The sequence below is a fragment of the Schistocerca piceifrons genome, chromosome X (assembly GCF_021461385.2).
Source record: "Schistocerca piceifrons isolate TAMUIC-IGC-003096 chromosome X, iqSchPice1.1, whole genome shotgun sequence".
Classification (NCBI taxonomy): domain Eukaryota; kingdom Metazoa; phylum Arthropoda; class Insecta; order Orthoptera; family Acrididae; genus Schistocerca; species Schistocerca piceifrons.
In genome coordinates this window covers 174,090,787-174,118,088 of record NC_060149.1, presented here as the reverse complement: position 1 = coordinate 174,118,088, position 27,302 = coordinate 174,090,787, and the positions used below count along the sequence as shown (strand labels likewise).

General features: G+C 41.4%; 1 protein-coding gene across 4 annotated transcripts in view; it reads left to right on the top strand.

The window, feature by feature from the left end:
* Window positions 1-14,167: 14,167 nt before the first annotated feature.
* Window positions 14,168-27,302, top strand: part of LOC124723130 — a 134,870-nt gene continuing 121,735 nt past the window's right edge. For 2 of the 4 annotated variants that reach the window (XM_047248319.1, XM_047248318.1), the window contains exon 1: window positions 14,168-14,313. In XM_047248319.1, coding sequence (XP_047104275.1) covers window positions 14,258-14,313 — 56 coding nt within the window. In that variant the 5' untranslated portion in view covers window positions 14,168-14,257. Of the gene's footprint in view, window positions 14,314-14,573; window positions 14,711-27,302 lie in introns of those variants that run through there. The other 2 variants (XR_007006511.1, XR_007006512.1) reach the window with 2 other exon arrangements.

The window sequence follows — 27,302 nt, the reverse complement described above, 5'->3', positions numbered from 1 at the left end:
TGGCTGACAGAAGTCTTCTGATGAAATGTCTTCACGGAAAAACGCAGAACCCCAACGAGTGCTTGAATAGTGTGATATGGCATCGTCTCCCAAAAACAGTGTTTGTCGGAATTAATACACTACATTTTGGTGTGTATGATGCTGTGGCAACCTTCAATCTTGGAAATATAACTAAATGCCAGGTCCTTCAAAAGTTGGGTATGTGTGTTGGTTCCCGTACGGTACGTGCTATGTTCTTTTTAGATCAGCACAGACTAAGGCATGCTGATAATATAATCAAGACATTAGTGAAAAAAGCAAGACAGGTGCAGAGGGGTGCCAAAAGAAGACTTGAAGATGATTATGAAGACTGTGAAGGGGGTATTAGCTACGGATCAGGAATGTTTTAATCTTCTTTCTCCGTTTCCCGTAAGTTTACTTTTTACTTCATCTAGGAACATTATCTCAGGTACTGGTCAACCTAGAAGTCTGAAATTTTTATGACGTAGTGACATAGGTCCCTATTACATACTGAAACAACGATTTTTTAATTACTTGATTTACAAAAGACTTAGGGGTGATAGTCTAGTAAAAAGCGATGGAAAAAATTTACTTAAAAATAAATGTACAATATCTCTGTAAGAAAATACTTTGACAATAAACTGTTGTTTCAGTATTGTTGTAACATATGAATGCACATACAGTAAAATTTTTACCTCTCTGTCTCCAGTAGTTTGTGAGAAAATGTTCCCTATAGTAGGCATATATTAACATTGCGGGGATAGGTGATTCCGTATCCCCTTAAGGAGTTTCCAATTTGGTTTACTGTGTTGAATTTTTGGCCATAGTACCTACATGCGTGACGATAAGAGAACAGGGTGTGTAAATTTCTGTTAAATGAGGGTTTTATTTCCGGGCACAAGTTTGTTTCACTCCAAACATTCCTGAAAAAGTAATGTAGATACTTAAAATTTTGTTTTTCTTAAGTGTTTTGAGGAGAACATTTGATGTTAAGCATGCAAGCTATAAAAAGTTTAGAAAAGGTTTGATATTATGTGTAAAGTTTGTTGTAAATCGCTGAGTGCTTTCATTACTAAACACTGGATGAGTACAGTCTGGGTAATTTTTATCCCGTTTAAACCAAATGCTAGTTTTTCACGCATCTCAATGTTTATGACATCATATCTCTTGACCGATGTGTCGTAGAATGATATAATTTTGCAGGTACATTCAGTGGTATATGCGGATACTATCCGCAAAATATGTTGTGAATAGAATTCATAGTAAATAAGCAATAAATTAAAAAGTAGTATTACAACATGAACAGCGGAATGTAGTAAGCGGCAAACCTTCTTCCTTTCATCGTTTTGTGAAGGGTGCCAGCGAGAAAAAGATTCGTAAAGGTTTGAAATAATGTGTCATGTTTGTTGTAACTGGATGAATATAATCTGGGTATTTCCGCGTACTGAGTTACGCTACCGTAAGACATACACACACACAGTTTCTATCTGTTGACTTGTATTACTGAGTTAAATCACGAAATAATGTAGATAGAAAGGTAAAAATTGGCGCACATACTTTAAACGACGGGTTTTATTGCAACCAAACAAAGTGCACAAAATGTCCAACTGATGGCACTTCATATGATACAGAAACAATAATGAGCGGAACAACTGATTTTTATCAAAGGCGATGTTTTTTACAACAGATGCTTAATACGTCGGCCGTCATTCATCAGTAATACTTGTAGTCGTGGTACAATGTCGTGAACATCACTGTGCAGCGTATCAGTATTTGTGGTGAGAAATAGTCGTCAGATGGTGTCTTTTAGCGTCCCTGATGAGGTAGGACTATCGCGGTAGACTTGCGACTTCGGGTAACGCCACAACCATATATTCACACGGTTTGAGATCTGGGGAGCTGGGAGGCCAAGCATGACGGACGTGACGGTTCAGCACACGATTCTCACCAAATGGTGTGTACAAGAGATCTTTCACTCGTGTAGCAAGTGTTTATCCAGCTACGCTAGGAGTGATCTGACCCCCTCTCTCACTAATGCTCATTTTATACACGATTCGCATGCGGCACCACTGACGAGTTGCTGTCCACTGTCATCTATTGACCAGTTTTTGCACTCGCTTTTGGTTTCAAGAAAACTTCATGCCATTTCAGGCATGTGTGTCAATTTCTATATCTCTACCTACGTTATCCCGTGAATTACAGCATTTTCAGAAGTTAACGGAGTTTTGGGTCACCTCAATCAGTCTTTACCCAACTGACAAATTAATACATGTTTCCATAATACCCTTATTTTTCCCATGTATTCTCATAACAATGAGTTTTCGCCAATAATATTGGCACATGCTAAGTTTGTTTTGTATGCAGATGACGCAACGTTACAATAAACAGAAAAAAGTGTATACGTTTAGAACCCCCACTACAAACAGTTGAGAATGTGTAAGAAGTTTCTACCTTCCATATGGATATTACTCGAAAATAAATTCAATAGGGGCGAACATACCGCAGAACCGGTGAAACGACTAAACAAATATTTATTCAGGAGATTTACATTATTCAGGGACTCACAATTTCGTAAACTTATTAGCAGTCATAAAAAAATGTTGCTGTGTACAAAATATAGATTAAGAGCAAACCAAAGATTTTATTGGCGGCTGATTTATAGTATTTCATCGATAATTTCTTAATGGAAACGGTTCATGTGTGTATTATTAAAACCTCAAAAAACAGGAGTAACGATCAGTATGTAACTTACGCAAGTCCTCAGCGCAGTGACGAAACTGTGTAAGGACTACCAACGGCTTCTTTTAATTATTTTACTGCATCAGTCACGATAACTGGTTGCAACAACCTTGGAATTACCTTGCGCACTGTAGCATTTACATTTTTGTGATAAGCTTCGTGAACATTTTTAATGGAATTATATAAAAAGTACTTCTTTGTACATCATTAACGGCCTTTCCCCTAGGACATATGCAAAGAAAATTACCATATCATTGCTCTTGTAAGCACTATAGAAATGTATTATTTACTTCTGTTTCTGTGACATGTTCCACATCTTCCATTATCTTCTAATTTTGAGTTTACGGAATTAACAATATATATAAAACAATCGAATTTAATCTAATCATATCACGCCCACAAAATCTACAGCTCCAAGGGATAAACATATGAAGTAAAATATCTAGCCAACTAGTACAGTCATTCCTGTGAAAGAAAAAACCTAAAACCTCTATATGTTCTGTTAGGCTGATTAACGTGTGATAACAGCCACGAGTATCGCACATGACGCTAGTTTTGAAACTGAAGGAAAATATCAACACACCGCAGGTATTTAAAACGCGGTTGAGGATCAGTTGCCGTTTGAAAAGGTGTGCGAGTACGAGAATCATGTGTTATCTTCCCTTTAGTGCAGTTCTAGTATTGGGATCCGTGCGACATCGAGTTGAAGAAGTGGACCACCGTCGTCCTGACATACTTGTTGCTTGCAAGTTCAGACAGGATGACAATATTACAGAAACGCTCTGGAGCAGTTCTCTTAGGTTGTTCGCAGATGATGTAATTTACCGTCTAGTAAGGTCATCCGAAGACCAGTATCAGTTGCAAAGCGATTTAGAAAAGATTGCTGTATGGTGTGGCAGGTGGCAGTTGACACTAAATAACGAAAAGTGTGAGGTGATCCACATGAGTTCCAAAAGAAATCCGTTGGAATTCGATTGCTCGATAAATAGTACAATTCTCAAGGCTGTCAATTCAACTAAGTACCTGGGTGTTAAAATTACGAACAACTTCAGCTGGACAGACCACATAGATAATATTGTGGGGAAGGCGAGCCAAAGGTCGCGTTTCATTGGCAGGACACTTAGAAGATGCAACAAGTCCACTAAAGAGACAGCTTACACTACACTCGTTCGTCCTCTGTTAGAATATTGCTGCGCGGTGTGGGATCCTTACCAGGTGGGATTGACGGAGGACATCGAAAGGGTGCAAAAAAGGGCAGCTCGTTTTGTATTATCACGTAGTAGGGGAGAGAGTGTGGCAGATATTGGGATGGAAGTCATTACAGCAAAGACGTTTTTCGTCGCGGCGAGATCTATTTACGAAATTTCAGTCACCAACTTTCTCTTCCGAATGCGAAAATATTTTGTTGAGCCCAACCTACATAGGTAGGAATGATCATCAAAATAAAATAAGAGAAATCAGAGCTCGAACAGAAAGGTTTAAGTGTTCGTTTTTCCCGCGCGCTGTTCGGGAGTGGAATGGTAGAGAGATAGTATGATTGTGGTTCGACGAACCCTCTGCCAAGCACTTAAATGTGAATTGCAGAGTAGTCATGTAGATGTAGATGTAGATCATACATAGGATTCTCTTAGGAATAGCTGACACTCTTCTTGCAAAATGATACTACGCACACTTACAGAATCAATGTTTGAGACTGCAAGAGGATTCTACTTTCTACGTTTCACGTCTCGCGTGAGGACGATAGATATAAGCTGAAGGAAATCAGAGGGACTCCGGAGGATGCTTCAAGGTCGGCGGCACTCATTTCGAGCGGCAGCTGTGGCTCACGATTTTGTACGTATTACCTCAGCATTTTAAATGATGTTACAGAAATTTAAACCTCTAAATAAATGCACACTATAATTGAATTCCAGCTAGTCATCATCCATTTTTGGAATATAAGTTTCCTCTAAACTTGTCTTCGTATTACGATATTGAGCTTTCCCTGTCCAAGTATAATCCAGCTCCGTACTGATGTTTTGAACTGATTTACCAGTAGGTTCATTTTGTCCACTTTCTGTCGGTTCTTGTGTCTGTGTGCCCCGCCCATTTTGTACAACACGGTCCAGTTACATTAATGTGACCACCTGTCAAAAGCGTGAATAACAATCTTTTGCTGCGCGGACATGCAGGAAGAGCCTCGGTGAGGTTCTCAAAGGTGCCGACAGGGATGAGGAGCTGTACCGACACCAGTGCTGTAGCGAGCTGCGCTAAGTTTCTCGGTTGACGATTTATGACGCGAACAGCCCAATCGAGGTCGTCCCCCATATTCTCGACTGGGTTTAAATCCTGAGAGTTTGGCTGCCAGGGGAGTACGGTGACCTCATCCGGGTGCTCTTCGAACCACTCGTGTACACTTCGAGCTGTGTGACACATTGCATTGTCCTGCTGGTAAACGCCATCGTGCAGAGGAAACACAAACTGCGTAGAGCGGCAGACATGGTCCCCAGGATGGATACATACTTGTGTTTATTCACTGTGCCTTCCGGAATGACGAGATCCCCCAGGGAATGCCACGAAAACATTCCCCAGACTATAACGCTCCTTCTTCAGGCCTGGATCCTTCAGATGATTCTTGCAAGGCAGTACACACCAAAGGCCATCTATCTGATGGAGCATCTGAAAAGGTCACCTATCACCACCCAGTGGACGCCCATTTGCGGTACAGGCGTGCAAATTCCAGCCTTCGTCGCCAATAAACAGCAGTCAGCACGGGGGTATTGAACCAGGCGCCTGTTGTTGAGGTCCTTACGCAGCAACGTTCGCTGAACGGTCGTCGTGGAGACTGTTGGTAGCCCATTGATTGATCTGGGGAGGTCAGTTGCTCAACAGGTGCACTTCTATTCGCCGTTACACATCTCCGCAACCGGCGTTTCCACCCCTGTTATCTATGGCCTGTGTGCACCACAGTTACCTCGGCGCCGGTTTTGGATGTGCCATTTTGTCATGCATTATACACTCCTGCTCTTAAATTAAGGATAATGTTGATACATCGTGAAACAACGGTCTGGTGGCCGGTTTTCGGGCTTAAATCACCTCGGGGTATGAGCATGCGGTGCATTTGACCTGCGGTCGTCGCACGGTGGCGCTGGCAGCAGTCCACATACGCAGAGGTGAGTTCGTACATGTCAGAGTACGGTGCAGCGAGTAGGTGTGCAGACGTTTACAGACGTGCGAATGGAGACTGTGTGTTGAAAATGGCTCAAAGAACACATATTGATGACGTAATGAGGGGTAGAATACTAGGGCGACAGGAGGCTGGTCAAACACAGCACGGGCCCTCCGTATGTCACAAAGTGTGATCTCAGCATTATGGCAACGACTCCAGTAGACAGGAAACGTGTACAGGCGCTACAGTACGGGACGTCCACGGTGTACGACACCACAAGAAGACCGGTATCTCACCATCAGTGCCCGCAGACGGCCACGGAGTACTCCAGGTAGCCTTGTTCGGGACCTTGCCGCAGCCACTGGAACAGTTGTCTCCAGACACACAGTCTACAGACGACTGAACAGACATGGTTTATTCGCCTGGAGACCTGCAAGGTGCATTCCACTAACCCCTGGTCACAGGAGAGCCCGTAAATCCTGGTGTCAAGAACATAGTATACGGTCATCGGAACAGTGGTCGCAAGAATTGTTCACGGACGAGTCCAGGCATAGTCTGAAAAGTGATTCTCGCCGGGTTTTCATCTGACGTAAACCAGGAACCAGATACCAACCCTTTAATGTCCTTGAAAGAGACCTGTATGGAGGTCGTGGTTTGATGGTGTGGGGTGCGATTATGATCGTTGCACGTACACCCCTGCAAGTCTTTGACAGAGGAACTGTAACAGGACAGGTGTACCGGGACGTTATTTTGCACCAGTATGTCCGCCTTTTCAGAGGGGCAGTGGGTCCCACCTTCCTCCTGATGGATGATGGATGATGGAGGAGTACCTTGAAACAGAAGATATCAGGAAAATGGAGTGGCCTGCCTGTTCTCCAGACCTAAACCCTATCGAGCACGTCTGGGATGCTCTCGATCGACGTATCGTTGCACGTCTTCAAACCCCTACGACACTTCAGGAGCTCCGACAGGCACTGGTGCAAGAATGGGAAGCTATACCACAGCAGCTGCTCGACCACCTGATCCAGAGTATGCCAACCCGTTGTGTGGCCTGTGTACGTGTGCATGGTGATCATATCCCATACTGATGTCGGGGTACATGCGCAGGAAACAGTGGAGTTTTGTAGCACATGTGTTTCTGGACGGTTTTCTCAACTTATCACCAATACTGTGGGCTTACAGATCTGTGTCGTGTGTGTTCCCTATGTGCCTATGCTATTAGCGCCAGTTTTGTGTAGAACCACGTTGTGTGGCATTACATTCTACAATTGTCCTTAATTTATGATGCATGAGTGTATATTAACCGACCACGATATAACTGCATTTGGTCTGAGGTGGCTGTTATCGGAATCGTTGGAGAACGTTACGGGAAACAAGTACAGTGGTGACTAAGGAAAACGCATCGAACTTTGAAATATTTCATGACAGTCGAACATATATTATCAAGTGTTTCAGCGTGACCTCGTGAAATATCACGATAATCCGACAGAAGCTCCCTCACCCCCAGATGCAATAACATTGTCGTCGACTAGTGCTTTAATCACGGACGCACGCGAACATTTACGAATTTAGCCGTTTCGGAAATGATTCCAACCTTGGCCGGAATCCAATGATCGTGCCCTTTTGGACATCAGATAAATCTCTCCGTAACGACAGGGAATGGACTGTTTTCCGCGTCTCCCTCCTCCCCCCTCCCCCTGCCTCCCGATACGCTTTATATATCCTCCGCTGCTAGTGCTGCCAGCTGCCGTCTGTGAGTGATTTTGGCACATTGGCGTCGAACACAGGAGGTGTGACTGGACCGCGTATAACAGCAGTTCAAAATGGCTCTGATCCGAGTGACTTCACCTGTCCCCCACCCACGCCCAGCGTGGTGGTTTTAATTCTACTTTACCGAGTACATTTCTACTCGCCACGGATACCTGAGACCTGGTATCCAATAAAAATTTGCACGGTCTGCCCCTCACCAAGCCGGTCAGAAAAAAGTCTGCCACTGATTCTGCACTAGCACTAATCCTTACCGGGGGTGTTGGACAGTGGACACACCACCCCCTGCCCCGTTTAACTGAGGGGGGTGAGGCCCACCTTGCGGTTTCCTATCATGTTTCTGCCAGCACCCATTGCTACTACGCTCCCGATGACCCTGCCGCCTGCCGTGAGGCTGGCACATCGCGCACTGAAACACACTAAATCACAATTTCGCACCATATTTCCTAAAAATAGCCCCTTGTCCTCTACAGTGCCTTTAAGTTTCATTGTTCACAGCCACGAGTTGAGCTACCTCACTCCCCTTACGTTTCACTCATATTTATACATCTACTTCAATACCCTGCAACCCATCTGACCGTGTTTGGCGGAGGTTACGTCTAGTACCACTAACTGATCCCCCCTTCACAGGTACATTCGCGAATGGCGCGTGGGAAGAAAGACTGTCAGTAAGCCTCTATATCAGCTCCAGTTTCTTTAACTTTCTCATTTCTAGAAATTTCGATAGTAAACTTTGCGTGATGGGCAACGCATCTCTTGTAGCGTCTACCAATGCAGTTTTTTGAGTACCTCTTCTGTAACGCTTTTGTGCGGACTGAACGATCCCGTGACGAAATGCGCCGGTCTTCTTCGTTGGATCGTCTCTATCTTTTCTTCCAGTCCTGTCTAGTGAGGGTGTCATACTGATGAACAATATTCAATAATCGGTCGAACAAGCATCGTATAAGAGTTTCTTAGTTAATTTTATTCCTATGAATCTCAGTCTGGCCTCTGCTTTTCCTACTATTTGCTTTAAGTGATCAAACTAAAAGTCCACTCCGGGCAGATATTTCTAGATAGTTAACGGTATTTAATTTTTCGACAAAATGTTTGCTGCAGTGTCCAATTTCCATAGCAGTTATACAAATATTAGTTTGTAAACAAAGTACCATTTTCACGTTTTGTTTATCCTCCTCAATCCTTATGTAGCATATATATTACATGCAAGTTTTATTTTTTTCTGTTTCAGAGAACGAACTAAACTCGCTTCGCCCGAATTCAGCATATACATTACACTATGTACTTTTTGTGTATCACTAGCTTGCTGGATGTTCGCAGCAGGTGATAGTGTCTGCTTGAAGAAAGCATTTCTTCGGAAATAATTTACGTCTTTTTTAGTAATTTTGGATTACATTATGTTTAGAATTTGATGTAATATCCTAGTTCACCTTACTGTGTCGAATAAGTGTCTATTTATTCCATCACGGAATGCAATAATATTTGTTTTCAATGTATCGCTGTGTCTATATTCATCAACGACCTATACTTTCACATTTAAGCGGCACTGTTTTCATAATTTTTGTGTGTTTGACATCGAGTTTTATAAATATTGTACATAGTTCAGCTATTTTCTAAAATAAATAGTATGCACTTTGATCATGTCCTAAAATTGGTGAATCAGACCAGTTTTTAAAATTCAGTAATTTAGCTTTATTTTTTAGCAGGACAATGCATTGACCACCAATTCAGGACTGTGGCAGTTAGGAAAGTTTTTTTTGCGTTCAGTTTGCCGGCCGAGGTGGCCCAGCGGTTCTAGGCGCTACAGTCTGGAACCGCGCGACCGCTACTGTCGCAGGTTCGAATCCTACCTCGGGCATGGATGTGTGTGATATCCTTAGGTTAGTTAAGTTTAAGTAGTTCTAAGTTCTAGGGGACTGATGACCTCAGAAGTTAAGTCCCATAGTGCTCAGAGCCATTTTTTGGTTCAGTTTCTCAAAGTAAATCGAAAATACTTTCATTCTACTGTTTTTTCATTCCGTGTCTATCTTCTCAAAATTTTCTATTGGCCCAAGTACGTGTCTTTGTCAACAGTCCCAGTTCTATCATTGGTAATCCTCACTGACTTCTTTCCATCATACTGATTACCTATCGTTGACACAACAAATACGCTTTAATGAATCGTGATACGTAGTTTTAATATGCGTAGATTCAAATGTCACAGTGATTTAATTTTTTAAAAATTAAAGTTAGACTGACTCGTTGTAGTGTTTGATTAGGGCATTGTAGTAGAGACGGTGTCTCCCGTAGTTACAAGTTGCGGTAGCTCTTGGAAAATGGACAAACACGCGTACATAGTATGAGAGAACTAGAAGGCCGCGCGGTGTAGCCGTGCGTTATGAGGCGCCTTTTCACGGTCCGTGCGGCTCTCCCCGTCGGAGGTTGAGTCCTGCCTCGGGCATGGGTGTGTGTGAGTTGTCCATAGCGTAAGTTAGTTTAAGTTAGCTTAAGTAGTGTGTAGGCTTAGGGACCTCACCACGAGAGGACTAGAAAAAGAAAGTTACACATGTCGTCTTATGCTAAGACCATTGCGCAACAAAAGTGGTGCATTGTCAGGACTGAGTACATGTTCGGGCTTTTCTGCTGAGAGGCTTCTGTCACGGGACGGATAACAGGTGCCTCACAGTGTGAGAATAAAATGACGTGGCTACTGGAAACATATTCCAAACCCGATGTACAGGGGGCAGTCGATTCTTGTGGGCAAAATGTCGAAAGTGCAGACAGATTCACCTTGAAATTCTAGCGGTGCAGGAACAAAATGCAATGTCGCGTCCATCTGCAGTGAAATGCAGGCAACAATTTGACCAAGTCCGCACAAGCGTGGGTGAGACAGTCCAGATTTCCACCACACGTTTTTCATCTTGATGGCAATCTGAAAGAACATCCGGGGAAAAGAAATTTTCCAACGATGAGGCCGTTCACATAGCGGTTTTCGAATGACTCCGTGACCAATGAGCGGATTTCTGTCTTCGCGAAACAGAACGATTGGTAGAACGTTCCCAGTCGATATTTCATGGACTTCGTGACCATAAAGACTAAAGATGTGGAAATTTAACAATGTATTTTTTTTCAAGCTTTAATAGTTTTCACATGAAAAGATCGAAGACATTACTTTGCAGCACGCCCTGGTTCATGACCACGCAATACATATTTATACTTGCGCATGCACTATTACTGCAAAAAATGGTTCAAATGGCTCTGAGAACTATGGGACGTAACTTCTGAGGTCATCAGTCGCCTAGAACTTAGAACTACTTAAACCTAACTAACCTAAGGACATCACACACATCCATGCCCGAGGCAGGATTCGAACCTGTGAACGTAGCGGTCGCGCGGTTCCAGACTGTAGCGCCTAGAACCGCTCTGCCACTCCGGCCGGCTATTACTGCAAGTTTAAAGGACACGAGTTCAGCACCAGTAAGATCGATATAATGCATAATCGGTATTATTTATTTGAATGCGCCAGCATCAAAACATCCTACCACCCAGAATTACACAACGTATCGTTGCACAATACTGTCACTATAACGAAGCCAGTACAGCGTAGCACGAATAGCTATGGCGCAGTGCAACAGTCGGATATTACGTTCAACCATTTAACATACACACATGTACCTGTGAGTCGTGGAAGTAGTCATGAAATTTTGCAGGCACTAGCTAAGTATAAGTACAAAATTAGATGATATAACTAATGTGATTGACATCCTGAAAATACTATACGCATCCTTTAATCTTTCCCTTTACAGTTCTGATGGAGAGTAAATGATATACTGCAATCATTTTCTCACCTGTCTGTTCCATTTTAAGGTTTGTGTTAAAAGAAATAATGTTGATTTTCTTCCTTAAACACCAAAATTTCTCCATCTCTTCTATTTCGCCGTTGGTACCTTGCAGGCCTTAGAAGGCCATTGAGTCCTGCGCTTATTAAACAATTCTCTAATTGGAGGGCAGCGTGGAGGGTAAAAATCGTAGAGGGAGACCAAGAGATGAATACACTAAGCAGATTCAGAAGGATGTAGGTTGCAGTAGGTACTGGGAGATGAAAAAGCTTGCACAGGATAGAGTAGCATGGAGAGCTGCATCAAACCAGTCGCGGGACTGAAGACCACAACAACAACAACAATCTTCATCCCGTAGCAGTACTGTACTTGCTGGCAACCCCGAACAAGAATATGTTTACATATTCTTTCTCAACATAGTCACCCTAGCGACAAACACACGAAATTGCTACCGTCACTGTAAAATGTTTGACTCTGTTGACGGAACCACAACCTCGCCTCTGCTTGCGTCGCTTCATCAATACGAGTATTAAGGTTAAGTCCTTGATGGAATTCTTTAAGTTTTTGAGACAGATAGTGTAGACTGGGACCAAGTCGGGACAGTATGGAAGATTATCGATGACAGTGAACCCAAAGCATCGGATGGTTGCAGATGTCGCAGCGCTCGTGTGTGTTCTGACATGGTCACACTGAAGGAGTGGGTGTTGCATGTGTGGACGAAAGCATCGAATTCGAAAATCAATTACAGCGCGCTGTTTCTCACGCAACAACATAGTTACGTTACACACTGCCATATTATGCGCTACAATTCTTAGCCTTCTAGTGGCAGAGGACTGCAAATATGTAAACATAAAGATTAAATTTGTAGAATGTTAGTAACATTTGTTTTATCTGAAAAGCTTTAAGAGTGTTCACATAAAAAATCAGACACATTACTTTTCAGCATGCCCTCGTAAATAAGAAACGAATGAAAAAGAGAATAAGTGAATTAATGGTGCAGCAAACAGCCCTGAGTGGTGACAGTTCCTTCGTTTACAACCTGCGGTACTTCATATTTAGTTCGAAGAGTTTTTATGTAACCACTCTGTAGAAATAAGGAACAGGATATTAAATACCACTCGGAGAGGACATTACGTGGAAGAAAGAGGGAAGGTTAGAGTTTCACCTCCAGTTGACATCGAGGTCGTTAGAGATAGATCAACAGTTCAAAAGACGGAGGACGAGTATGGAAATTTGCTAAGGCATTGGCAAAAGAAAGATTTCCTGTAATCCAATGACTTAATTCAGAAAAAGCATGCTACATCTAAATCAGAATGGCCGACCAGGGGTTTGAATTCTGTTCCTTCCAAATGGAGGTCTCGTGTGTTTACGACTTTGCCACCTCGGTCGGCGGGGAGACATTGTTCCGTGAAATGGATATGGGAGGCTCTGTGGTACTCATCTGAAATAATTTGGCGGAGCTGTGGAGAATCGTAAGGCAGCTGCCAGACAGGGATTGGAACGGTAGTGAAGGCGATGTGTGTGGAAAGCACGCGTTGGCGCCGGCGCTGAGGCGCTGACGTGGACGCGCCAACAGCTGATCCGGGCCCCCCCCCCCCCCTCAGCCCTCTCTCCCCACCTAATGATAACCGTGGCCGCCGAGCTGAGCTCAAACTGCGCGAGCTCAACTGCGATTTGGAAAATTACTTATAATGAGGACAAAAGTCGTTTGGGGTCTGGGCTCGGGAGATTATACTCATTAGCCGCGCCACTGTCCGAGCTGCAAACATTGGGCTGCACGCCTGCTCGCCGCCTAGCCGTAGCTGCTGCCATATGCCACGGAAGTTCTTTCTCTGCGGAAACGTATCTTAGCAGTTTTAGTCTCATTTGCTATGCTGAGGACTGCCAGGCTTTTGACTGTTCCGCGACTAATGTTACTGTAACGGATAATACCACACCATGGACAAATAAGTGAAGAAAATGCGCAAATTCCTGTAGATCGAATTTTCAATAAGTGCTAGGATGACCCTACTTAGACTTGTGATTTCGTTTAAAAGCGTTTATTTACCGTAACACACAGTAGAGCGTTTTTTTCTATAAACGATAGAAATATCATACTTTTAATACTTCGTACATCTGTTTTTTTTTAAAAATAATCATTTTGGATCGTAATGAGCGAGTATTAACTTCTCTGGTATTTCAAATACGGAGATTTTTGCCGTAGTCGTTAGAAATAACGGTAAAATTGACAGAGTAAGCGAAAGCTATTTCTCTGACCAGCAGTAGGAAAAGGAACGAACATTATTTTAAAACTAAAAGATGCTGCAAGGAAGTCTTCCCTGGTTTGCAATTGCAGAATTCATTTTACGTCTAGTATGTAGTCCAACATTTGTAATGTATAGTGTTTGTCACTTATTTACTGCATCACAAATTTCAGACCGAAAGAGACTTAACTCTTTCGCAATATACCCCAAGAAACAGAAACATACTCTCATTGCCATTTGTATTTCATTCGATTCGTACTGTCATTACATTCTACAGCTGACAAGGTCTATTTACTGATCACGCCAACGTTTTCTCGACATGCTGCACAGGTGGAAACTTGTTCTTTTTGTGCCGTAACAACAACGACCGAGCGGCCGTTAAGTGGAAAGTGGGGCTCGGCGTGAGGCAGGAATTCCGGGAGCGGCCCATTTTACTTGCCGGAGGTCATGTCGCGGGCAAGGAGCACGCGACGGCCGCTGTTTAATTTTGCACGTGTGCAGGCCAGCGGACTCGCACCTGTTGCGGGCCCCGGCGCGCGGGGATCATGTTTTCAGGACGCTCTCTACACCACAAATTGCTGCCTATAATATCAGCCAAAAGGTACGGCATCGAGTTATTATCATTATTATTATAGTTAGTTAAAGGTTTTTGATGCCCAGTACTGCGTTCATGTTGTTCGAGTTACTTTGATCGTGATTGCACTGCCCCCCACTTTTATAAGTAATAACCGTAAGAAGATTAGACTATTACATGCATAATGGTAAAGGGGTAAAATTATGTTTTTGAAACTAAAAAAGAGAGAAAAGGCGCGTTATTTTTGTTCGGGAAGGTTTTAGCCCGAGTGTCAGTAGTGCAGGACGCAGTGCAAAGGCTCGACGTGCTCCCGCCTGGCTGTGCTTTGGCGCGGCGGCGCGTCGGTTCGACGCCCGGATGCACCATGCGGGGCTGCATATCTTCTTCTCCGGGGCTCCTTATCGACACTGGTTGTGTAAGTCTGGTAGCTGCACTTTCTGCCTTCTGCACATTCTGTGAGCTCTGTACATCACTCAACTGTGCGCAGAAATGAGTATGTTCTCGTATAGCTAACTGGCGTCAGTGTTATGGTGACAACCTCTTCGCGGTTCTTCCGTAGCGTATATAGCCTGTTAAATGAAAATAGTGCTCCTTGAAGAGGGTTCGAACTGTTGAAAAAGGGGTGGGAGTAGCTTATTGTTTCCTTAGTATCTCCCGTAGGGGCGACGCAGATTCATTAAGTAGTAGTTTTCTTATTTATTTGTCTGTAAGAAGAAATAATGTTTTATGTTTTGGACCCTCCTGCATAAGTTTATCTAACACTGTTGTTCGTACAGGTCTCGATATACGCTGAAGGAGATAGCTAGCAGCACTTCGTTCTTATTATGGAAGCGAAGTTGTTTACTGATTCGTTTGTGGCGTTTTAGAGTTGCTACCTAGGTGCAGATTGTTAAGAGAAACAACAGCTACGTTTTCATGTAACATTTCTGACGTTCTTACGGGTGAGCTATTCTATTCTTCATCCGAACTACAGCGAAAGAAACGAAGAAAAATGTTTAAATATTTTTCAGTTGAAGAAGCATCCTACGCATAGCTTCGTACAGGCATCTACATATATTTATTGAACCTATGTGAAATGTCTAGGAAATTTTGTTCTGGCTTTTAGATATAAGGTCAGCATTTAATTTTTTTACACAGAAATAGAGTATTGTAGATATTGCTGCAGAGTACGAAAAATTGTTAATGAATTATTTTGTTGGAATTCGCCGCAAAAACTTAGGAAACTTAAAATTTAGGATTTGCTTTTAAGTTAGCTATTAAATTACCTGGATAAAAAGGAAATGTTCGAGTACAGGTAAATACTTCTGCCTCGATATCTAGACTGAATTATGACATTCAGTATTTGTCAATCCCTTTTTAAGTCTTCCTGATGAGTTTATTTAGTGTAGTAATATAGTTACGATTTTCGTAACAACACAAACTTCAACTGAGTTTATTAGTTTCTTTGCATACAACATGGCCTGTAAACATGAGTGTTCTGTTAACATGCTACTCGAATATTTGTAATGTTTATGTTCTGTCGCTTTATGGTGAAACTATCGTCGATTTTAACAGGTGCTTTGGTCAATCGTACTTTCGAAAAGATACCTGATCTTTGCATTTATTATGGCAGGAAGTCTTACTTTTTTCAGACATACTCTTATGATGCAGTAAGTTTTTTGTTTTTGTTATTATTGACATTTGGCCATCGCCATAGAACCATCCATCGTAATAACTTATTCTCGCAATTGATATTTACCGAACAATATCGTTAATTTAGGGTCTAATAGAGATAATATGGGTAGATTTAGTGAATAACCTCATGTTCGCGTTTTCTCTGACTACTTTTCTTGTAGTACGGAAGTCACTATGTCTTGTATCGCTAAAGAAAAAATGGCTACAGATTTTGTAACCTTGTTTACTGCCAGAGTAATCTAGAAATTTGAAACATTGCTTGTTGTCACTTTCGTCGTCTTGTGATCAAACTAACACAGTTTCTTTCATTGTTTCCAAATCTTACTCAATATTTGTCTGGTAAAATTAGTATCAAAATAGATTTTGAATTCATCATTTTACTATAAAATTTTATAATGCACTAACGTATAAAATACAAAGTTTAAATAAATATTTATGCAGATGCTAAAGACAGACGAATATTTCTTCAAATAGTGAGCCGGAAAAAATTACATTGAAAGAAGATTCAAATGAAAAACACCTTGTTTTAAAGACATTGAAGGATTCAAGCCTGGAAAATATTTATACTTCAGCAGCATAGAAAAAGTGTTAATAATAAAATAGACATTTCTCGATGATAAGGTGGTTATCAGTGTATAGGATCTGTTATTTTGAGAACTCTGTTTTGTAAAATATCGTCAAATGTGGTACCCTTATTTACGTCTTTGACTCAATGATTCTATCCTCAAATATTGAACAAATATTACGATCAGCTGCTTAAAATGATCTCAGGTATTCATACATACTACAGTTGTGCTCGAGTGGCGAAATTACTTTCAGCTGAATGTAAATTACATCCACCTCAGTGTATTTTTTGAAGGCGTGTCAAGATACACACAAAAATAGTTTGAATATCACTACATTCAGTGTTATAAGGAAAACTTTATTTTTAGTTTAAAATCCCGAAATAGCCTCAGAATTTATGGATTCGCTTTAAGCTCGTACGTAAAATGATTTCTGAGGACTGGTTTCTGAAACATTTGTTATTAATTAGGCCTTCGGAGGAAATCGAGATTCCCTCAAATGTATATCAGTTTTTTCATTCTTATATTTTACTATAAATTCCTGGAAATATGCGCCAGTTGTAAACTATTTGGAAGTTCGAAAGGAAATATAACTCTTAAACACGTTCCGCAGCAATTTCAATGTTCTACAAGTATTATGAAATCCATGTGGAGTTCATCGTTCTGGTATTATCGTAGAAAATTAACTACAATCTCAGTAGGTTATGGTGAAATGAACTGAAAACTAAAATTATTATAAAAGAGCCGTCACACGAATATGCACCCTCATATTATTGTGTAGCAATATGTAGTTTTATATAGAGAGTTGAACTACGTGTGACCAACTAAGTTATTAATGCCTTACGAAATGATGTCATTGTGTTCAGGTACGTGGGTAAGTGAATAGAAAAGCTAGCATGTTTCTCGTTGTCACAGCAACGTTAAATTTACTCTGCGGATTTAGAAATTGTTATTTATTTCCATTATTTAGCCCGTTTTATTTTGTTGTTGTGACTGCAAGCCAACAAGCTTACGTAACCGCCTTCTCACCGTCTCCGCACTAATTATCAGGTTCCATACCTCGTCGCCAGATGGCTCCTTCGGAGTTTTCCTGACCTACCTCATGGCGTTCCTGCTGCAAAGATCAATGATCTGCAAGGGAGCTGCTCCACTATGAGAAGAGAATGAAAAATCATATTACTAAATCGAAAAGATTCTCATTTTGAATTTTCATGATTACTTTTCACTGTCTGTTTCAAACGTTGAATGCAAACGCACCTGACAGGAAATTTTATGATTTTAACTCGATACAGGATATCCTATTTGTAATTTTTCACATTATTCGTTGTGTTAATCGTCGTGCCTGTAAGTGAACCGAGAAGTTTCGGACAGTTGTTGACTAAGATGTTGTGTCAGTGCACCTATCTCTAGTCATGTATGCACTCATCAAAAAATTTCACAACAGTCTGAACGCTGTGTTGTTATTACCATGCTATTATTGCCGTTATTATCATTAGTATTACCATTTGAATCTGAGATTGTTGAGACTAGTTAATTAGATAAACAAACTTTTCAATAAAAAGAGTAACTGGCTGCGGTTTCTTGGAGATAAAATTTTAATTTAGACCACACACACACACACACACAACGCTCATCAACATCGAGAATAAGATGAAACTAACTTCATAATTCTTTTCATTCAAATTAAGCAATATGTTGATATAGTTCAATCTAACGTTAGAGCAATGTGAAGTACGGACTTTTACACGTCATACATGCAGTGTAGCAAATATTTGTTGCGTGTCTTTTCGAACGCCACAGAAAACAAATATACGTTTATTAACCAAGAGTACAGCAGTAGATCTCACATTTTTTTGAACGTGCCATAAGTAGCCTCGTCTGTGTTCAGAATTTGCAATTTTGATTCGACTCCTCGACTACTGCATAAAGATTGCGGAGTTGAGCAATATTCAGTTTTGGGCAGTTTCAACAAATAAATATGTAATACTGACCGAATAACACGAAATATTTCCCCGTCATTTGTACGATTAATTGTAATGATGTTGAACAAGTGATTTTACTTTCATATTACATATTCACGAGAAAATATGGCTTCTTACTGACCATTTACAAGGTTGTTTCTGCGAAGATGTGAATTAGTAATTCCTACCACCACCTTTTGCATACAACACAAATAGATATGTTTCTATAATTGTCTAGGAGAAAATTTTTCAGTTTGTTTTCAAATGTAACGTTGCTATCTGTCATTATGCATCATTTTTTTAGGGATCAACAATTTTGTTAGTATTATTGTGCACCCATTTTTGTGCTAAATTCAAACTCAATGAGGAATTAAAGTAATTTTTCTGTTGGTATTGTAATTATGTACATCATTGTCTCTTTTCAACTGTAGTGGTTCATTTACAACAAGCTGGAATACTATGAAGCACAAGTCAGAATACGCAACTCCTCAAACAGATGTCTACAAAATGTCTATGGATGAATAGCACATAATATTCTTACATCATGTAATGTCTCTTGCAGCGGTCTCTCCACGATATTTTCAGAAATTTTATAAATTATATAACTCAGTACATATCTCGAAATATCTCTTCTTATCTTACCGATTGTCAATGCAAAGTAGTTTCAAGCCCAACTATTCCTTGGAGCGTCCATTTACTCCATGGAATAGCTTCTCTGCTATCTATGTTTTCTCTTATGAAAAGAATGAAGGAATGCTTGCCGATTAGTCGTGAAAGAAGGAGGATGTATATGTATGTATTGTTGAGCTAGTCGCCATCTTGATGAGATTCTGTATGAGAAGGAATTTAATACATGAACTAAACTAAAGTAAGTGTCTTCGCGTATTATTTAACTGATTATTATTGACAGTGTCTGCTTACTACGCTGTGTTGCACGGGATCAGTGGGGAACGTCTGATTTACACTGGACGAACCTGCCGTTTTGTACGCCCAAGATATCCAGTTACTTCAAATAAATAGGCTAACACGGTCTTACTAGCAGATCTCCGGTCTTCCCCATGTGATCACCGAAAGTTAATAATTATTACAAATGTTTTCAGGAGATCGACTGACAATTTTCATCGCACCGAGACTTCGAAATGGCTTCACTGCCTTAAGGAATTTAAGTTAAGCTCAATTTAATCAGGATAGAACAGTATTGAACTGTGTGAATGTGATAAGCCTGCTCTGTGAATGAAAATTCCCTTAACATACGCATGTTTTTAATATCCTGATCAGTGAAGCTAAATCAGGCCGGTGTGAGAGAGGTTTTTATATTTTAGATCCCACAAAAAATATATTAAAAACACATTTTTGAGTAACAAAAAATATCGTTCTTAGACATGAGTTACCCCAGAATATTATTCCATACGTTACAGAATAAAAATAAACAAAATATGTATGACGGTAGTATCTGTTCCCGAAAGAACAGTTACCGTGGATGACCATGCAGCTTTGCTAGAAATGAAATGATAATTAAATTGACACCCTAGCTGCAAACAGGCGTTGATGTACTTCATGTCCCCAATGAAATACATCAACGCCTGTTTGCAGCTAGGGTGTCCATTTAATTATCATTTCATTTCTAGCAAAGCTGCATGTTCATCCACGGTAACTGTTCTTTCGGGAACAGGTACTACCGTCATATATAGTTAAAATATGGCTTCCCGGCCATTGACCTTCTTGTGCGAACGCACACGCTATGCCCGAACTCGTACGGGACTTGGTAGATTAATCTGCCACGAGTAATGAGTATGATGGGCAAACATCTATGAGGCGCACTATGAATGTAGTGGTGTGGTCATGTTGGAAATGTGGATCTCACGGGGAGCGTGCAAGGGATCCCTGGAGGCGCACGATCCTCTGTGCCCGCGGTGGCTCAGATGGATAGAGCTTCTGCCATGTAAGCAGGAGATCCCGGGTTCGAGTCCCGATCGGGGCACACATTTTCAACATGTCCCCAATGAAGTACATCAACGCCTGTTTGCAGCTAGGGTGTCCATTTAATTATCATTTCATAAACAAGATTTGTTAACTTAATCGTCTATCTCTCCCGAGCATTTATAATGGTTCGATGTACAAATGTGCGGAAATGAGTTCTTTCCGGAGTTCAAAAATTCGTTTTTGCCCGTTTAAATTCTCATCAATATGGGCACGTCAGGATTTTGCAGTTTCCGCCCTTGTTATTATTTCCTCGTCATATATTATTGTTATCGTATGTGTAGTACCCCTGGATGTGCAGAAATGAATACGTTGGGTCTTTTTGTAGCTGAAAATGAGACCATTTTCAGAAAAGCACTCGATAATACTGTTGTAACGTTTCCATTGACAACACTGGACTCTAAGAAGAACCATTTAAACTTTTCGTTATACGCTCCAGCAAAGCATTTGTCTGTTGTGACCGAATTTCATTTCGGACTCGTTCGTTGCAACACGCTGCTAGTTATTTCTCTATGAGGGCTGCGAGCGTTTATTACGGAACACTCGGTGCCCGTAGAGGTTTAGCGTCAGCAGTTTATCGTGCCCGTGACGCAACGTGCATCAAATCGGTTTACGCGCCGTGACTAATTTAATACAGCCGTCAATCAGAAATATGTTACATGCATTGCTTCACAGCGGCGCGCGCATGCGTGTGGTAATTGGCCGTCCGCTGGGAGCTCCGCGTCGCACGCCTTGCTGCACATCTAATATTAATTTTCTCATTGAGCGCACGATATGTAAACCGCTACCGAACGGAAATTGTAGCCGCCTTCCAGCATGCTCGGCGTTCCCGACCAGCATTAGCATATTTTGTCATGGCGCGCCGCTCCAGCGTGCCTTCGTGTAGAAGCAGGCATAAATTGATAATTTGAACGCAGTCAGGGGAACACTAAAAGCGTCGTGTACGGGAATGTACTTGTAAGAAGATGTCGTATACAACATAAGACTTCTGGTAGATAGTACTAGGTCAGAGGCTGAAACGAGCTTATGCATTTCCGCTAGTATAGTACATAGTTACGCTATTGCAACGCTGATTTTTCAAGTGCTTTTTCTTTCATTTCAGTTGTGGTTTACTAACAGCTGCAAGTAATTCTTAACACATATTCAGTCCAAAAATAATCTCTGCGCAATATTATACAGGCGACGTGTTATTTAGATTTATTGACCAACACCCACAAGCTACGTTCTGGTTTGTGACGTGAAGTTCACATTGCCATGAACCTGCTGGAATCTGCAACAAGCGACCTCAACTTTAGATATAACGTAATTTAATATCGCATATTTTATGTCACAAACGTTTCATGTGTTGCACTGATCTGGTAATTTAGTAAAACTCCCTGGCGCTTTCAAGCTGAACTACGTTATATAAAGAGAACAAAAATTTTATTGGATAGGAAGTATGCCCTGCTAATGTAGTAGTGTGCTAAAATCTACTTCATTAACTTTTATTTTCAAAAGATCAAATGAACATTTGACTCTGGACACATTTATGGCCTCTGGCAGCACCACACATGTTTCGGGGAAATTATAACAAGATGAAAAGTGTTTTGTATGTTTATTACAACAAACTGAAAACTGACATATGATTTCCGTTATAATAATTTATAAATATGCAAATAATTCCTAATTAAAAAGTATATTTTTGTAGTGTTAATTTTCTTTTTATGGTGTTGTCAAAAGATCCGTCAGACTAAATATCGTTCAGTTTAGAGAATTCTGTTCAGTATCTAGTAATTTTGAAAGCTGAAGCTGACCTCGCTCCTTCCAGTTTCCAACAGATTCCTGGCTATGTGATGTTCACTATTCAGTTATCTTTTAAGCTTTGCCTAAAATGCATTTTACCAGGAAAAAAAAATACCTGACTTACTGTTTCCGAGAAAAATATCCTCCATGGTTAGTTAGAACACTGTGTGAAAGGAGAGAGGAATTAGTTGAGAGATAATGAACACAATAACTGCTCTAGGATCACACACAGATGAAAACTACAGTTTGTAGTTCTGTTTGGAATACTCTAGGACTTCCATTGTACGCTCCTTTTTTTTATTTTTTATTTTTATTTTTTAAGGCTAGGCGGCAGTCTGAGGCACTCTGATGAATACTCGCCAGACGCCAAGAAGATAGTAGCGAAATCAGACTGCGTTCAGAATAATGACAATTTTGTCAGTAAACTGTCGAAGTATTCGTAACAAAGTTCCCGAATTTACTGCCTTCCAGGAAAGTTCTCGCTCTCAAGTTATTCTCGGGACCGAGAGCTGGCTCTGAGCACTACGGGACTTAACTTCTGAGGTCATCAGTCCCCTAGAACTTAGAACTACTTAAGCCTAACTAACCTAAGAACATCACACACATCCATGCCCAAGGCAGGATTCGAACCTGCGACCGTAGCGGTCGCGCGCTTCCAGACTGTAGCGCCTAGAACCGCTCGAGCACTCCGGCCGGCGAAACAAACTCATTCACTGTTCAGCTGCATAGATGCCCAGTCTTAACTCCACAGTCTATTAAGACCATCAACTGTCGTGTGGGAAACGCGGATAAATCGACAATTGGATGTCATGTACAGGGACTAGGGAACCACCAAATTCGATTCTCTGATACTGCAGATTTTTCATTACTATGCTAGGATACACAGAGAGCCATTAAATTAAAAATAACATTAAAACTACTTTAGATCAAAATAAAAAAGGCTGAACTCAGGAAAGTTGTGAGTTTCAGTGCTAAAAAAGCAAACAGCGCCAAATGTTTTGCAGCACAAGCTCCAACCAGACGTCGGAACTGCTCTGTAGTATTTGCCAACGGTCGGGTAACGTCACCAACCGGCCATTGCTGTTAGGTATAAACAATTCGGCTTGGCGAGCTTGTTTAAGTACCAAAATCAACTAACGAGATCTGTACAGCCTCTGACGATGTCTCCAGTATTAGGAGGCGGAACGTTAGGAACAGAAAGATGCCACTGACCAGGGGTTCCTAAATTTTTCCTCTGATGGAACATTTTGAGAATTCTGGTACTTTACTGAAACACGATAATAAAAATTTAAAACTAAGATAAACTAGTGTTTTTCAGTGATTACTTAATTTGTAAATCATGAGTAGTAACACAGAAATCATAATTAAATAAAATAAAAATTGATATCGTCAAAATGATGAAAAAGGAAAACACCATATTGTTAATAGTTTCTTATTCGCGTGCCGTGGAACACCAGTGTACCACGGAACACAGTTTGGGAACCCCACCGTACACCGCAGCATGATGCTCATAAACTACAGGTCACCAACTACGCAAATACCGGCGGTGGAAATCTGCATTGTATGAGTGCGCGCTGCCTATGTGTCACTTTTATTGGTTATAAGTAGCTCATAGTATAGTGGTTAACGTCGCTGCCTCTACATCGCAGGATCGCGGGTTCGATTTCGGTCAGGTCGGAAATTTCCTTGGAATGTTTGTGTTGTCGCTTCATCCCATCGTCATCAAATTATGCGCATGTTGCCGAACTGGAGTCAAATAAAAAGACTTGCACCAGATGGCCAAACAACCCGGCCATTATGAATGAAATTTTCTGGCCGTGCGGTTCTAGGCGCTACAGTCTGGAGCCACGTAACCGCTACGGTCGCAGGTTCGAATCCTGCCTCGGGCATGGATGTGTGTGATGTCCTTAGGTTAGTTAGGTTTAAGTAGTTCTAAGTTCTAGGGGACTGATAACCACAGCAGTTGAGTCCCATAGTGCTCAGAGCCAATGAAATTTTCACTCTGCAGCGGAATGTGCGCTGATATGAAACTTCCTAGGAGATTAAAACTGTATGCCGGACCGAGACTGGAATTCGGGTAGAGCTCTTGCCCGCGAAAGCCATAGGTCCCGAGTTCGAGTCTCGGTCCAGCACACAGTTTTAATCTGCCAGGAAGTTTCAACCCGGCCATTAATGCCAAACGATCATTTACCTTCCATTCGTGAATTTAGTGTGGCTACCGTTTTATGAACTGTCTTTCTGAATTGGAATACGTTTCATTCAACATAGAACCCAGTTCTCGGCTCTCTGTCTGCCTAATAACATACACGGAAAGGCATGTAACTTTTATATTACGTTGTTTCACGATATCTGTATCAATGGCTGTGAATTTCTTTGCAGCGCTTATTGGAGGCCATGTGATACATCGTGATGCGTTAATATTTCACAGCAGCAGTGTTTTTGAGATAGGGTCATGTAGAATCCCATTTCTTAGTGTCCCCAGTACACCTCAAGATTCCAGTGTTATTTGCTGCTCCAGAATGGCACATCGTTGTTTACTGCCCGAGAATGCGTGAGATTACGTATACTACCTGCTCACCTTGTAGCGCTTGGCGAGCTGCAGACGATAAGCTTACTATAAGCAAACAACGTCTGTTCTGGTTTGCCAACGTTCATACACGCCCACCTCCCTCCCCTTGCCTTCCTTTTTTTGACCCCCGTCACCTGTGATGGCATAACAGACGGAGCAAAAACATCGTCATTGGACGCACGTAGCAGGGAAAGAGGTCTCCTCGACAGACGAGTTGCGCAACACGCCCATGACATGGTACGAATACAGAGGAAACCACATGAAGCGTTGCATCACAGTTACTGTCCCGACAGGTGCTGCAGGCACTCTGATGTGTGGGGGACGGGATGTTTACATGGACGATATGGGGTTACCGGTACGTCTTCCACTGTCTTTCATCGGCTAACAACACAGTAATCTAAAGGATTATGTGTATGTACCACAACCACAATGTTTAGGGTTATTAATCTTACGACATTAATTTGTTAGTGACGCGTCTCGAGCCACCGGTGCCGATAATCAGGCGTCATGGCTTACAGATAAATTATTTACGTTAACAGTACTATTACTAGATTATCGCTAATTCCCCGAGATGCTGCGGTTGCCATTAGGACCAGAACATATGCCTCTGTACATAAAAACGAAATGGAGTAAGATGCGTTTCTTGGCAAAAAACTTGCTGTCACGTAAATGTTTATAATGTTATTATGCTGATGACTTACTGAATGTACTTCCACTGGATTTTGCTGTGGCCGAGAGTCTGCCATTGTTCTTTGAGCACTTTTTGCACTGTTTTCAGCCGCTTTACGAAATGCTTTAAAATGAGCACAGTGTAACAGCACATAACTTCATGCATTTTTACTCCTTACGGGCGATTAGTACGCTATATTGGAACAAACCATCACAAGATGGGAGAGTAAAAATTAAAACACCGAACTGTTTTCAAAAGCAAACAGAACAGTTCCTTAATAAGTCTTCACTTACTTTGAGGAAAGGAAACACATGGCCTACCTCGCTTAGACTACACTGCCACCGGTGCGGCTAACGAAAGTTGTAGAACCGTCTATAGAAAACGCAAACAAGTCGTCATTCATTTATTTAGTCGTAAGAAGATGGATGCTGAAAGAGGTGAGATTTATTCCTCATTCTAAAAGTATTTCAATTATAACAGATACGAAATAACACCACTGTTATCCAGATGACCTAGTTTAAAGTTCGGCATGTATCCCATCAGCACAGCATAATTTCTAAATTCAAGGAAAAATTCATTCGCACCAAAAAATAGTTACAAACCTTTATTAGTCAATTTTCTTGCAATTGAATAAAATAAGTAAATGATTCCAAATTTGGTTGCACTGCTATATTCAGTTGAGTTCTAGTTTAAAATGTTCAGCACCTTCTTCCTATTTCAATTATTTTGGGAAATTTCAAAAACTGAGGACAAAAATAAGAAATTGAGGATATATGTTGTGTCAATCAGTATGAAAGGAACTGAGGACAAAGCGTGAAAACTGAGGACTTTACCCAGAAAATGAGGACGTCTGGTTACTTTAGTTTGATGATTAAAAGTATAATAGGCGATTTGCGTTGTTGTGCCGTCGGATGCTGGTGGTGGTGGAGGGGGGAATCGCAGAGACCGGTGGTGTTAAAAAAGAGGGGTCGTCATTTTTCAGTTCTCGCCAAGGGAAGCAAAACACCTAGAAACGGCCTTGATTTGCGTTACATCCGATCTGGTAAGGAGTCATCCACTGCCCTATCACATACGTGCGTTTGTTCGCATAGAGCATCCCACAAGTGGCCTTTACCTTTCGTAAGACAACACACCACCTCAGCACAATGCATTCTGTTTCTGACACAGAACTCTTGCAAAGGCGAAATTAATTTTACTGGCCAAACAGCCAGTGAAGTCAACTAATTTAAATTCTTAAGCCTTGGGCTAGATGAAGAGTTTTCTTAGAAGTATTGCGTTCAAGATGCTACGCAGAAAATTATTGCTGCTGTATTTAGTATAAGAATTATCTCCACCATCTCTGCCTCTGAAACGCGAAGGCCCGTTCACTTAATTTTCTTTCACCCTACTATCTCCTATGTCTACGTATGCTGGCGTAACTCTGTGCACTTACCAAGAATATTCTTAGGCCAGATCTGCGGTGTCAATTCGCGAAAGTGAGGCACCAGGAGGGGTGGAGAAAACGAAATGAAACTTCATGGGTTGAAATGGCATGTGATGCTATTGCAGCGACTCCTTTTGTGTCCTCGTTGCCACTGTTGTGTCTTTTACCACAGGAGTCAAGGGAGAGGATGTTGTTTGGTGGCCAGTATCCTCTCTCTACAGCACACCGCACCCATGTATTAACAGGGTTCTTTATTTACTTGAACATAAAGGTACTTATCTTTAAGAGAGTCCATGTGTTGTAGTAATAGCCCACATTAGCCTCACTGCTGCTCAAGTACAAGTCCCGCTATAAACACTACTCAGCTCGCTATACACGCTCGTAGCCTGTGATG